The 13174-nt window shown below is 44.3% G+C and overlaps 4 protein-coding genes across 4 annotated transcripts; 2 read left to right on the top strand and 2 right to left on the bottom strand.

The window, feature by feature from the left end:
• Positions 1-779: 779 nt before the first annotated feature.
• On the top strand, positions 780-1830 carry C8R40DRAFT_1169837 (uncharacterized protein; the record flags this gene model as incomplete). Its single annotated transcript, XM_046231441.1, has 4 exons — positions 780-884; positions 941-994; positions 1050-1347; positions 1403-1830. 4 exons carry the CDS (start codon positions 780-782, stop codon positions 1828-1830), a joined length of 885 nt encoding a protein of 294 aa, XP_046087269.1.
• Positions 1831-2337: 507 nt separating this feature from the next.
• C8R40DRAFT_1169836 (uncharacterized protein) lies at positions 2338-5843 on the bottom strand (the record flags this gene model as incomplete). The annotated part of the gene is made up of 9 exons (XM_046231440.1): positions 2338-2540; positions 2588-2751; positions 2803-2917; positions 3093-3371; positions 3427-3496; positions 3545-3954; positions 4137-5145; positions 5202-5492; positions 5547-5843. The coding sequence occupies 9 exons, from the start codon at positions 5841-5843 to the stop codon at positions 2338-2340; spliced, it is 2838 nt and encodes a 945-aa protein (XP_046087268.1).
• A 56-nt stretch (positions 5844-5899) lies between these two features.
• On the bottom strand, positions 5900-6358 carry C8R40DRAFT_1169835 (uncharacterized protein; the record flags this gene model as incomplete). The annotated part of the gene is made up of 1 exon (XM_046231439.1): positions 5900-6358. The coding sequence occupies one exon, from the start codon at positions 6356-6358 to the stop codon at positions 5900-5902; it is 459 nt and encodes a 152-aa protein (XP_046087267.1).
• A 163-nt stretch (positions 6359-6521) lies between these two features.
• On the top strand, positions 6522-8788 carry C8R40DRAFT_1169834 (uncharacterized protein; the record flags this gene model as incomplete). Its single annotated transcript, XM_046231438.1, has 11 exons — positions 6522-6708; positions 6764-6853; positions 6908-6958; positions 7012-7184; positions 7238-7274; positions 7334-7479; positions 7528-7950; positions 8004-8159; positions 8207-8398; positions 8446-8612; positions 8662-8788. The coding sequence occupies 11 exons, from the start codon at positions 6522-6524 to the stop codon at positions 8786-8788; spliced, it is 1749 nt and encodes a 582-aa protein (XP_046087266.1).
• Positions 8789-13174: the final 4386 nt, after the last annotated feature.

Genomic DNA, 13174 nt, shown 5'->3' with positions numbered 1-13174 from the left:
AAGACAGCAGACAAATCATACGGAGAACGGCGACTTGTAGTCTAGAAGTTTGTGTATACCCATAAACATTAGACACGTTGTCGTGTTTGTATTAGCTATATACATATGCTACATTTTTGTTCATTGAAAGGAGAAGCGAAGACATTTTGGAGCATGAGGAGTCCCGATTTGGATGCACGTCTTTTTGAATCCACAAAGTTAAAGTGGTCTGGTCCTGCAACGATGTGATACGAATTGTATTGTACATTGATTTGCAAGACGTAAGGAATGGCGGTCCTTCAAAACAATTTCATTGCATATATTAAGAAAAGGCGCACGAGGTGTACCTGGTTTAAGTTCAGCAACCGCTTCGTTCACTTCCACTGACTCGTTCACTGCCGTGCGTTATTTCGCTACTTTTGATACATCTGTCTATCGATTGGCGAATTTGGCAGGTTTTCCACAGCGGACAAAGGAACGTCACCGATACACTCGAAGCTCGATTGGAAATGACAACTATCACTGACGAGTTGAAACAAATTTTCACCATTATTTACAAAAAACACGGGACGTTACGGGAACGACAACAACTGAATTACAGGTTCAAACATGTCGTTCGTAAATTCATTTCGAATCGATTATACAGTTAATTATTTATTTTGGTCCAGATATGTGATCAGTGTGTAGCTAGAGGGAAGAAGTGCACAATAAACGGCAGCGCGCTTCGCTGCGCGAATTGTCCTCCATACTACAGATGTACGAGGGTACCGATTCTAAGGAAATTCCGTGTTTCGGAGACCATGAACATTTCGGGAACACAGTACGATCTTCTTCTTGCATGGTATAACCGTACCTCAGAGGAGGAAATTATGATGCCTTTGATTGATTCTGTGAGATGGGCCACGGTAAGTTATCTTTTTGTACTTGTTGTTCGTCACTGCAATGTATTTGTTTTTTGAAGCCGTTGGAGAATGAAAACAATGTCGCATCGTCGTCGAAAGGAAATCGACAAAAAGTACGTGTTTGGACACTGCTCAAGGTGTTCACGCTACGCATATGTGTCATCATAGCCATCGTTACATTCGTCCAAAAATGAAGATGAAATTGAAGCCGCGAATATTGCTATTTGCGGACGGAGAACGCGATCTAATATAACTTTCGAAGAAATTGCAGGGTCGTCACAATCGACTTCATTGGATTTTCCTGTATGTGATGCATACAAAGAAGAAATACATGTTCAAAATGAAAACGAAACGCGATCGTCAATCCCTTCCTCCCTCCCGATATTAGCGCCTACCGCCGTGTATAAAATCCCAAAGATATTCTATGGAGATTTTAATGAAGAATGGGCAGCTTCAGCCAATATCAGTAAGTATTTACTGCAATTTTATATTATAATATGTTGTTGTTCATCAACTGATAGCGATGGACGATGGACAAGTTTCGGAAGTTCTTCCTTCATCGAACGCCGCCGACATCTCTACAAGGGACAACGAATCATGTACAACGTACATTCCATCATATTCCTTTGCGACTGACTTTCAGTATTCGTCGACAACTAATCATTTCAACGATTATACTGGAACGGGATACGAAAATCAATCGATTTGCGGCCAAAATCCTACCACTTATCCTCCATTCGCTGAAAATGATGTAGTGTATGGTTTGGATGATCAATTAGAAGGCGAATTTATTGATCCTTTTGGATTCGCCGTGCCTCCGATCACAACACATTTCGATCCGCTTTCTTCATCATTAACTGGACAATGCGACGATTTATGGTCAGATTATGGAGACGCAATAAATAATTCCACTGACTTTTCATGCATAGACAAATCATTTGAGTATTGACAAGCAATCGTTTTAAATTTATCTTGTGTATTATATGGCGGAATACGATATGGAATTTTTGGTTTTTGTTTTCTTTTTTTGTACGTTTATCAACGATTTGGAAGGCGATAGAAAGAAGAAGAAGGAATTTGATGAGAAAGAGGATATAATCATCAAATGAAACTATGTACTATTTCAATGTATGTTTAAACATATTTATTAACCATCTTCTGGCCATCGTAGTATCCATCAGCAGTAAGAACTGATTTGCATCGTCATTGCATCAGGAAACCCACCCCCGGGAAATCAGGCAAAAACTTTCTACTAATCTTTGAACACGAAAAATTTGAGTTGATTTGTGCAAACCTTCCTAATATTCCATAATATTCCATTCATAACAGAGGCCGCTCCCAATTATCAAAAATTACTTAGATTAATTTGATACATGTAGAGGATAAGAATTACGCTGTGCATTGAAGTAAGCAAAAAACATGCGTCTCTACTGTATCAAAGAGAGCGGAATTATCATCAATGTAAAAGCTGTCGAAGACCGTTTCGAAGGGTTTTCAATTCATCTTCAAGTTGCCATACATCATGTTGGCGGTCACTAAGTTCCTTCTCGAGGGAACGGATAGTATTCCTGAGTCGTACGTTCTCCGCAATGATAATATTATCACCAACTTCTTCGGGACGTAGGAATCTTCGGACAAGCCTATTATACTTTGAATCTTCTTGGAATATCAGTATTTGGGTGTCAGGGATTCGAGAGTTTTCTCACCGACGGCCTGAACAGGTACATTCTTTTCGACATCCCACAGTGTGACTGGTATTCTGCATGTAGCACATAATACTTCATTGTTGTTGACTTCGACCAGAGTCTGGTTCAAATCATGTTGAATGTCTTCAGTCATCCGCTTCGGGGTCTTGGAAGATCTAAGAGGGCTGTAGAAGCAATGAGCAACGCTGCAAAAGAAGCATGTAGGGAACACATACCTGTAGCTGTTAGCTGTACGCTGTTGAAGCCAAACACTCATTGGCATCTCCGAATCTTGTGAGCTCTCGGTAATTTCATCATCATCTTCCAATTCCGAAGCTGACCTCTTCATTGCTGTTGATGACAGTGAAAAGATGATCGACGTGGAAAGGCATTGAGTGTGAGAACAACTACAGATGTACATCTCGCAACTCGCAAATTAGTGTTAATTATCCCATATTAAAGTACATGTGTGTGTCTCGAAATGGACTCAAGAGAAATGTCTGACATTTATCAAGTACGTTTTCACTTGTCCAAGCTGCAGGAACTGTTCCACCCCACTTCGGATACAAATGAACACTGTGTTTGATCGTCTCCAGTGGCAGAATGGAGGCTGCAGGAGTTCCATCTCTATTGGACTGCTTTTTCAAACGATACAGTCCTGTGTAAGATTCTGGTTGACTTGGAAAACGGCTGAACCACTCCACATATGCAAGGTATTTCGGTGGTGTCATGTTTGCTGGAAGTAATCCATGAAGCTTGCCTTCAGGAAGCGAAAATATGACACGGACATGACCAACTTGCATACCTAGGTAGCTTGTGTCATTATATTGTCAGATTTGGGATATACTGTGGGTCGTTACCTTTGAAATAATTATTGCTGTCAACCTCCACTCCATTCACCTGGATCAGTGCTGTATCGAAGCGTGCATGCTGAATAATTTCATTTCTTGAATTATATCGTCGCGGGTAGGCACAAACTGTATCCAAAGTGCATTTATCGTAAAGTTCTTCATTGCGAAATTTCAAACGGTGCCATACAGGCAAGGTTCGGAATGGAAAAGTGATGAACTCGGCCATTTCTAACTGGCGCCAAGGTTCATAGTCAGGATGCCGGAATTGAGCAATAAATCTCTTCAGTGCAGGTATGAAGTTCAGTGCACCATAACCTCGAGAGCCTGTATCTTCAATCTTCGAGAGTGAAACTGATCGGAGAGTAGGTGTCTTTGCCATTTGCTGTGTAAGTGTGCATTTGAGGTCTGACAATGAACGTATTGCACCAGGGAAGTCAAAACATTGTTCCACATCTAGGGATGCTGCAGCAGGGCTTGGAGATCTGGAACTCCTCCAAGTAAGATAGTTGGTATGGTGAATGATCTTTTCACGACGTTCTAACCATCGAGTCATTTGTGGGTATTCATCTTTCGGTTTGATGACCGAAAGGCATCTTTTGTGAAGTCGATGTGAAGGCGCTCAGTGGTTTTAGTATTATAATTATCAGTCGTCCCATAGAGTTTGATAGCACGGACATAATGGCATAGAAAGTGGAGTTTTGGTAGGTTGAAGTGCTCACGGACTGACAACTGAGCAAAGACATCTCTATATTCATGGAATGTTGCAAGCGATGCTTCAAGAATATCCAATGAATCATCACTATGGATGGGGTAGCATGCGAGGTAGAGGAAATCAAGAAGCGAGCGAGTTGCAGTTGAGAGATTGTGTGATTGTTGAGGTGTCAAATGAGGGATATCGATTATAAGGGCAAGAAGAAATGTGCACATCTGCTTGTGTTCTGATCCGCTCACCCGCGAAAGAGTAGAAATACCCTTCTGAAATTGACGGATACCATGATTTGGGGGTAGGCGACGGACCCGAGCATCAATTTCAGCTGCACCAACAATACTGGTAATCCATTGAACAAGGTGTTTCATAACTCCCTGGTACATCTGGTGCAGAATATCAGGTGTAATTGAACGGAATATATCGCTGTAAGGCAAGTCTTCCCAAAATGGATGCTGCACAGGCTTCAGATTGGCCTCGTCACAGTAGTCCACCCACAGGTTGGTGTGTATAAGCTTCGCAGCTTCCACAGCTTTGTCAGGATCTCGAAAGAGGTGGGTACACGGATATTCACCAAGCTTGTCCTTTGTTGTCATGCAGACTGGACAATCGCCGTAATATCCACAGGACACCAGGATCTGTTCCAGATAGTCTCCAATGTATGCTGCCAAGATTGGATGACATCGTCGTTTGACTCCATCACCACTCTGCATGACAACTCCAGATATTCCAAGCTCCTTGAGTGGTGCAACTAAATTACCCATACATGCATGAAACAAGTTTGCTAGAGCTCGTCGTCGTCCAGCCTTAGTAGTCAGATGTTGTAGCTTTGTTGTTGGAAGGTATGCCAGTAGAATTTGACCCTGCTGTGAGGGTTTCCGCCGAATTTCTTTGGGAAGGTTACCGATAGTAAGGTAAACAGGATATGCAGATTTGTTGCGAAACAGAGTGACTTGAGTTTTGTCACTAGATATAATGACAGGAATAACTGTCGCCCCAGGGTTTTCCTTCTCTAATGCAGTCTGAATGAATCCACCTTCCATCAGGAGAGAATATTCACTTTGATTTAGATACTTACCTGTGTAGCCCACCACCATTTTCCAGTATAGAAATCATGATAGAGCCGAGAAGTCTTATCTGCATCAGAGTAGTGCCGTTCAGGTGTAAAACACATGTAACGTGCATGCTCAGGAGATCCATATAATGCTTGGATACATTCTTTGATGTCCCGTTTATATAAATCAAATGATTCTCCAGCAATGATGACCTCTTCCCGGGTGAAAGATGGGCACTGAGCAGGGAGACCAGTGTCGATGATACCATTAACTTCATTGCTATTCCGATATGAGAGTCCGAGAGCTTTACAAACCTGGGGCTGAAAGTCAACACTGAGCTTTGAGAAACATTAGTTCTAAAAACGCACTCCATCAATCTCAAGTAATTCTGAAAAGGCAGTCGAACTGGGTCCACGCATTTTTGCCCAACGAGCAACTTCCCAGTCCATGCGTGATTGAAACGGAGCCCATGGATTATGATTAATACCAGAAATCTGGGACTGATAGTGGAGAAACCCATGTGAGGAATTGTGCAAAGTATGGGTTGGATTTGAATCAGGAAGCGGAGCACCAGCTTGACCCCCATACACATCAACATGAATGTCATTGCGGTGTGCTGGGAGTGAACGGAGGCATGATTTCCTTGTATTCTCATCAACATCCATGGTATTGTATTCTTCTCCTCTGGAATGACAACACACTCCCTTTCTTCTTCCCAGGTTCATTCAAGATCCATCAAAGTATCATCACAGACATCTTCATCTTCATCTTCCCTATTGACATCTCCAGCAAGGTCTTCCTCATCATCATCATCTAAGCCCGGGAAATCATCTGCCATGTAGTCATTTCCGAAAAAATCACCCCCGAAGATCTTAATCGGCCCATTTCCTTCATTGCCTTCATCGTTATCATCTGGATTTGATGATTCAGAAGAGTGAGATGTAGATGAATGAGTATCGAGTGACTGGGATCGGTCATGATGAGATTGCTGGGGTGAATCTGATTGATGGTGAGGTCTACGGTAGCTGCGACGGGGAGATCTAGTACTGTTGCGCTGAAGAATCTCTACCCGTGCTTTTCCAGCTTCCTTGCAAGCATGATTACCAGTTTTATCTTCATGCTGTATAAGATGTCCTAGCTGTTTGAAGGATCTCCAACACGCAGAGCAAACAAAAGTCATGATATTGCAAAGATAAAGTGAACAGATATCGATATTGCAGCTTGAAATGCCGTTCTTGAGTCACATGATGGTAAAATTATTTATGGTTAAGTTCAATGCTTCATGATTTTTTCGTTTGTTTCTAAGCTAATTTTTTCCCTTTTTTATTCACTGAGCTTCTGCCATGTCCAGAGCCGGGCGTAAATCCACAGTAGATGTCCCACCTCTACCTGTAACCACACAGCAGTCTATGGGGGAAACAGTAGCTGCACGGCGGAGTGCTCGCAACAAGTCTGTTGCCGACACTACACCCACTACACCTACCTTTGTGTCAACAGAGACGTCAGCCAAGCGAAAGCGTTCCACAAAAGGTCAAGGTCATGACACATTGTAAAATACTCTCTGCTCATACCTTTTTTATTCTAGATACACCGGCCTCGAAGAAGACAAAGAAAGCATCAAATAACAAGTCTGCCACAGCGGCCATGAACACACCATTGAAGTCTAAGCCAGCAAGTACGTCCTTGTATTTGAGTGAGGTGCATTCCTACCCACTGAAATTTCCTACAGAGGCTCGAAAGCATGGGGCTATACAGGTCAATGTAGACATGCCTGAGGAAGGTATGATTATTACATTACTCGTTATGAACATCAACAAATTCATTCAACCATAGATCCATATATTGCTTCCCCGCCGCCGTCAGTTTCCAACGACATCATTTCAGCGAGAGAGCATACAGAGCCAGATATTGACTCTAGTGGTCCAGAGGATAATGATGACGGTCATGGCATAATCGAGAATGAGCGGGAACATGACCGACAAGCTGTACACTCCTTTGAGATGGAGGTGCGCTCAATTATTTTCTCTGAATACATTGTATTCACCTACCTGGTGCATAGGCGGCACATTTCTGTTCATCATTGTCGGAAAACTATGGTGAGCTCAGAATAATTATGTGTATTACAGTTCGGTTGCTAACCTGATTGTATATGTAGTGCCTCGTATCCGTTCATCAAGTCTTGATCTGTCTTCTTCTCCTTACACATCACCGGCGTCAGATTTCAATGACAATTCTGTAGTAGAGCAATCACCTCCACTCCAACAGGTGACACAAGAAGTTGCGAGGAAGCTCGAATATGAGGTGTGTATCCTGTCTACGCATCATATTTTACTCTGAATGGACTCGAAGCTGCCACGGATCACTAATGAGAACCTTCCAACATCGAAGAATATTCCTGTACCTGTACTGGTCAATAAAACACGTTTGACTACAACACTTCCAGCAACAGTTCCACTGGTGGGTCCCACTTGGAGAGATCGTACCACTATTGCAGTTCATTGCAAGGGGACTTCTGGGCACACCTGGATTCTCAGCAAAAGTGGACAATCTACAACTATGCAAGGTGTAATTGAGCGAGCCATCAAAGAAGGTAAGGCTGAGCTTTTAACAGGCCACAAGTATTGTCCTTTGGATTCAGAAGAAGTGAAGCAACTCGCTATAAGCTCACTAATCAAGGCTGCGGAACAATTAGGATATGAGGGCGAGCATGATGTAGCTGATCGTTTGGAACACGGAGAGCATGACACGTATATTAAGCCTTTGACAGCTTATGTATGGTGTTGTTTTCTCACTTTCATTGGATATCTGATCATATTTTCTCATAGGTGGCTAGCCGCATTGGAAACGAGTGGGCAAAGGAGCTGAAAGGGATTGGATTGAGTGCCGTTGTTGTTAATGCTTACGGATTGAATAACTTCGGAGGGACTATGACTGCAGCTCAAATAATTCTTACCAAACATTTCATGTATGGTCTCGATCCGGTCTGTTGTCCTCATTAGTATGCGTGACTTTGCTAACATATCCTTAGAATGGCAATTTCAATAATCTCAAACCTTTCCAACATCGTGCATACATTGCCTATGTCCAAGGGACATTCTTCGGTACAGGGTTATATGGTACAGTGATCCGAGGATGTCAAGGCCGTTTCACCTCCTCAAATCAGAGCAAGCCACTAGAATTGGAGCTCACAAAAGGCATGGTGGCCCTTGCAACAGCTGGGGTACGTTTCATTAAATTTTACTCTAGCCATAGCTCATAACAATCCAGATTCACGCATTACTCAATGACTACTCGCGTGGTGGTCATCCCGCAAGCTTCCCAGCCACAGAGTCTGCTGCGATTTGGAGGACTGCCATTTCTACCCTCGAGAATATCGAACGTGTCAACCGCGTGCTCTACCATAAGATTATGCATGAATTGTACATGGCAACTCCGTAAGCATTTTAGTTGATACTCGATGTCTTACTAACCTGTTTTCTCCAGTGGTGCATTGCCACTTGCTCAGCATGGTTGGTCGCAGCAACAGATCCTTGACACGACAGATTGGGCTGCGCTTGCTGCAGACAATGTTGACACTTCTCCCGCTGCTCCTGCCGCCTCTACAACATAGTATCGCAGCTCCGAGCCCGTTACCATGACATCCGCTGTGATGTAATACCTAATTCTGCATCCCGCGTCATTCTATATATGATTATGCTATGTTCGTTTGTTTTAATCAGTCGAAGAGTGGATTCTGTTAAGCTACATTTATTTTCCATGATTTAATGCAATGAAATTATTCCTACTGTCTGACTCAATATGTTTAAATTTGTCTCAATTTCAATGCTCAAGCCTCAATGAATCAGCAAATACAGGCTAATTTTCAAAAATAAGACTGCGATGGATGGATGAAATTAGGTGAAAGTGTTCACAAAGGTGGGTAATTTCACATCTTGGACTGGAAGAAATCACGGAAACTTATTCGAAGTTTGCAAAAATTCTTCGAAAAATATATGGGGGGCTAACTAATCTGGCAAATTTGGCAAACTAGCTAATTTGTGTTATTTCTCGAGATTGTCGAAATTTGTGCCCCATTTTCCATGGGTGGGTTTCCTGATGTGTCGGGTCTGGTATGTTTTCATTTATCTTACTACAGATGACTCCCCATTGTTAGACTCTATCTCCACCCGGCGTACGCACAGTCCATAGGGGCAGTATATTTGCCTCCGCCCACAGGATTACATATACACTGTATGGTTTATTAGCCACCTGCAGGCAATGGACATGGGCTTCCTCAGTTGTTTTCTATCCAACTGAGGTGAGCCAAATGATTATTTACCTGTGTAACAGTTATTCATAGTACATGTAGTATTTATCATTTAACAGGTACCAATTACAGTTGTTTTCTATCCAACTGAGTATTTATCATTCAATAGATTATGAGACTAGAGCTTTAGAGGAGCGAAAAAAAAACTATGCCTCAAATAATTGAACCAACCAGTTCCACGATGTCGTTGTCATCTAATATGCCAAACGTCCAGCAATTCCCCACCGGAATAGCACTGGAGAGGGAAGATAAGTGGTGGCCCTACAAGAGGGAAGTTAGTCTCGCAGTAGAATCAAAAGGCATGCAAGGGTACCTACACAGATCTATACCTAAGCCCAGCAACGCCAAGCCCGCAGTCACCGTTACCTCACCAGAGGGTACAACCATTACACCTACAGTAATAGCACCACCATATAGCCAAACACCATCTCCCGAGTAAAATGGTACGCGCGTGACCAATACATTATGAGCACGATAGTATCGATTATTGTCAACCCCACAGGATTAGGTGTAGACTATATCGAATCAGCCTCGGATATGTGGGGTGAGTTAGTCAAGCAATTTGAACAGAAGTCAGAGGAGCTACTCCTCTTCCACAACAGTAACCTCAGAGCTCACAGATACTCCTACCCGGAGAGACCATGGAAGAAAATAAAAGGACCATGCGAAACCTGCTCAGGAAGGCAACCAACGCTGGCGCAGTAATAACTGATGGACAATTCTGCGTAATTGTATTCGCATCACTGCCCAGAGACTGGGATGCCGACATCAGGCACCTCCTGGGAAAGACAAGTAGTGAGGCCTTCATATACCTCCAAGGTATCTGGCTGCAGAGGAAGAGTGAGAAGAAAAGAAAGTCAAGACACTGCTTGCAATGCACGTAGCAAGCGTACAGACTCCGGAAAGGAATAGGCCAACATGCACCAACCCCAACTGTAAGAAAGTCGGCTACACAATCCAAAGGTGCTGGGCAAAGGGAGGGGGTGCAGAGGGCAAAGGATCCAATGGATGGAGATTCAACAAGAATAATGAACCTAACTGGAGTCAGACCACACCTGGGAACACAGTAGTGGCCACAGCCAACGCTACAGCTGCAGCACCACCCCTGGAGACATATGTCCTGTCAGCTGATATGACCCAGGCCAACAGAGACACCTCCTCTAGTATGTCTACCAGTACTTCGCATCAAAGTGCGCCCCCAACTGAAAAACCTCCCGATAGCAATGATCATTCTTTTTTGAAAGGGTGGGAGTGTCAGGAACTGAGGGAGGTGAACGGGGTTAAGGACATACATAGACATAACGTAGTATTGAGCCCACTAGCATGCGAGGCACACCAAAGCAATACACTTCTATACACCCCTATGAGAATCCATTATTCCCGGACTTTCATTGATTCTGGCGCTACTGAACACCGCTGGGTAAATAAGTCAGACTTTGTGGAATACTATTGAGCGAAGGGGCAGAGCGGAACCAGCACACTATCTGGCAATATCGGAAAGTTCACAATAGAGGGCACAAGGACTGTTGAATTTACAACGAGAGTTGGGGAAGCAGTGCAAAGGATACAGCTCACCAATGTGAAGCATACTCCAGAATTTGGGCACAATCTGATCTCGCTATTGACTCTTGTACAACAAGCGTTCTGAGGGGAGTGAGGCAACGGAGTATTGAGTGTCAAAACACCAGAAGGGCCAGACAAAAATATATGAAGTCAAGATCCTAGACCAGACATTAGCAAGCTCGGCAAGGTCACACAAGAAACCAGCAGATGTACATATCTCGCACCTTCGCCTGGGGCACATATCAGTAGTGAGAATTCTGCGGATGGAGAGCAGGGGGCTTGTGGATGGCCTACAAATTAAATCAAAGAGATTAATGGGAATGTGCATCGACTGCCTGTACAGGAAAGCGACACAAAGTCCGTTCAATGAAAAACTCACCCACAAGACAGAAGTACCCGAGAGAGTCCAGTTAGACCTTTGGGGACCAGCAACAAGAGAGTATAGGGGGAGCGAGGTATATGATGCTCTTCTCTGATGGGGCTTCGTCAGTCTGAGTCCCTGCGTTCCTCAAAGTCAAACGGAAGGAGACCTCCCTGAAGGAGTTCCACCAATCCCGAATCATGACTGAAAACCAAACAGGGCAGAAGATGAAGATCATACGTGTCAACGGCAGAGGCAAATTCAATAACAGCCTCATGAAGGGATACTGCGCAGACCATGGCATTACCATTGAAAAGATCACTCCATACTCATCGTCTGCAAACAGGATGGCTGAGAGAGGTAATAAAACAGTCATTGAGGGAGTACGCACTTTCCTTGAAGAGTCAGGTCTCCCCCGCTCATTTTGGGCAGAGGCTGCAGCAATGTTCACCTACGTAAACAACTTTGTGCAACAGCACAATGTCCAGTCCGCGTCCCAATCAAATATTGGTCAGGGAAACGCCAGGATGTGTCGCATCTTTGACTGTTTCGATGCAGAGCATGGGTCACACTTCCAGAGAGCAGAAGAGAAGGGAAATCCGCTTGTCAAGCCATCGAGTGCAAGCTGATAGGGTATATGGGCCGGAGGGGCTATCAACTGTGCATCCACCCAACCACACCTTCATGGAGTCAAGGGACATCCAATTTGAGGAAGGGGAAGCACACCGGTCCAGGGACAACATACCTGACCACAACGACAACGGCAAACTCAAAGAAGTACTGCCTGCGGGCAGTCCAGAACCAGCAACACCCACTGATGGACCCACAGCTCAACAGCATGCGGATACGACAAAGCTCCCACATATGCACTCCCTCACGCGTTGCAATTGAGAATTAGGCCTTCGAAGAGCGTGAGCTCCTCGCGCAGGCTAACAGAGAAGAATGGGCGACTGACTTGCTGTTCACCAACCAAACTCTTGCTCTCATTGCGGTCAACCCCTGGGCTTTCACATTAACCACCTCCAATACCTGGGTCCCATCCACATTCAATGAAGGCCCCGGAACTATGACTACCACTGATGAAGGCTGAATACAAGACCCTGGTTGAAAAGGGTTGCTGGGAGCTAGTGCACCTACTATCAGACACAAACCTCACCTGAGGCAGATGGACATATACTATCAAGTGGGGGGCCAGGAGGCAAAGTACTCAAATGGAAGGCGCGATGGGTGGTGCAGGAATACACCCAAATCCAGGGGCAAGACTATGATAAGACATATGGAACAGTAGCTTGCATGGAGTCTGTATGTATCGTACTAGCCATCATTGCTACTCTCCAACTCTCCCTCTTTCAAGTGGACTTCACGGTAACTTTCTTCAACTCACCCATCTCTCACGAGGTGTACATGTGACAGCCAGATGGATTCATCCAACCCCGGTGCGGAGGACAAGGTGTGCAAACTCAGAAAGTCAATCTATGGCACAATGCAAGGCAGCCATGACTGGCAGGAGACCCTTGCAGCTGGTTACAGCGAGGACGGATACGTCACATCGCGGACAGACCCATGCATCCAATACCGACAGCAGGGCAATGAGTACACCCTGACTAGCACATACAGGGATGACGTATGTGGAGGATTATCCACAGAGCAGGGGAGCACATGGGCACTCAAAGATCTGGCAAAATGTTGGGAATCCAGCAAAGTGTTGTCCCGTGTTTTACTGGGAATGAATATTTAGCAAAATCTGACCACAAAGGCTATCACCA

Source organism: Lentinula edodes (assembly GCF_021015755.1).
Source record: "Lentinula edodes strain Le(Bin) 0899 ss11 chromosome Unknown C8R40scaffold_14, whole genome shotgun sequence".
Lineage (NCBI taxonomy): Eukaryota > Fungi > Basidiomycota > Agaricomycetes > Agaricales > Omphalotaceae > Lentinula > Lentinula edodes.
This window is presented reverse-complemented; position numbering and strand designations above follow the sequence as displayed.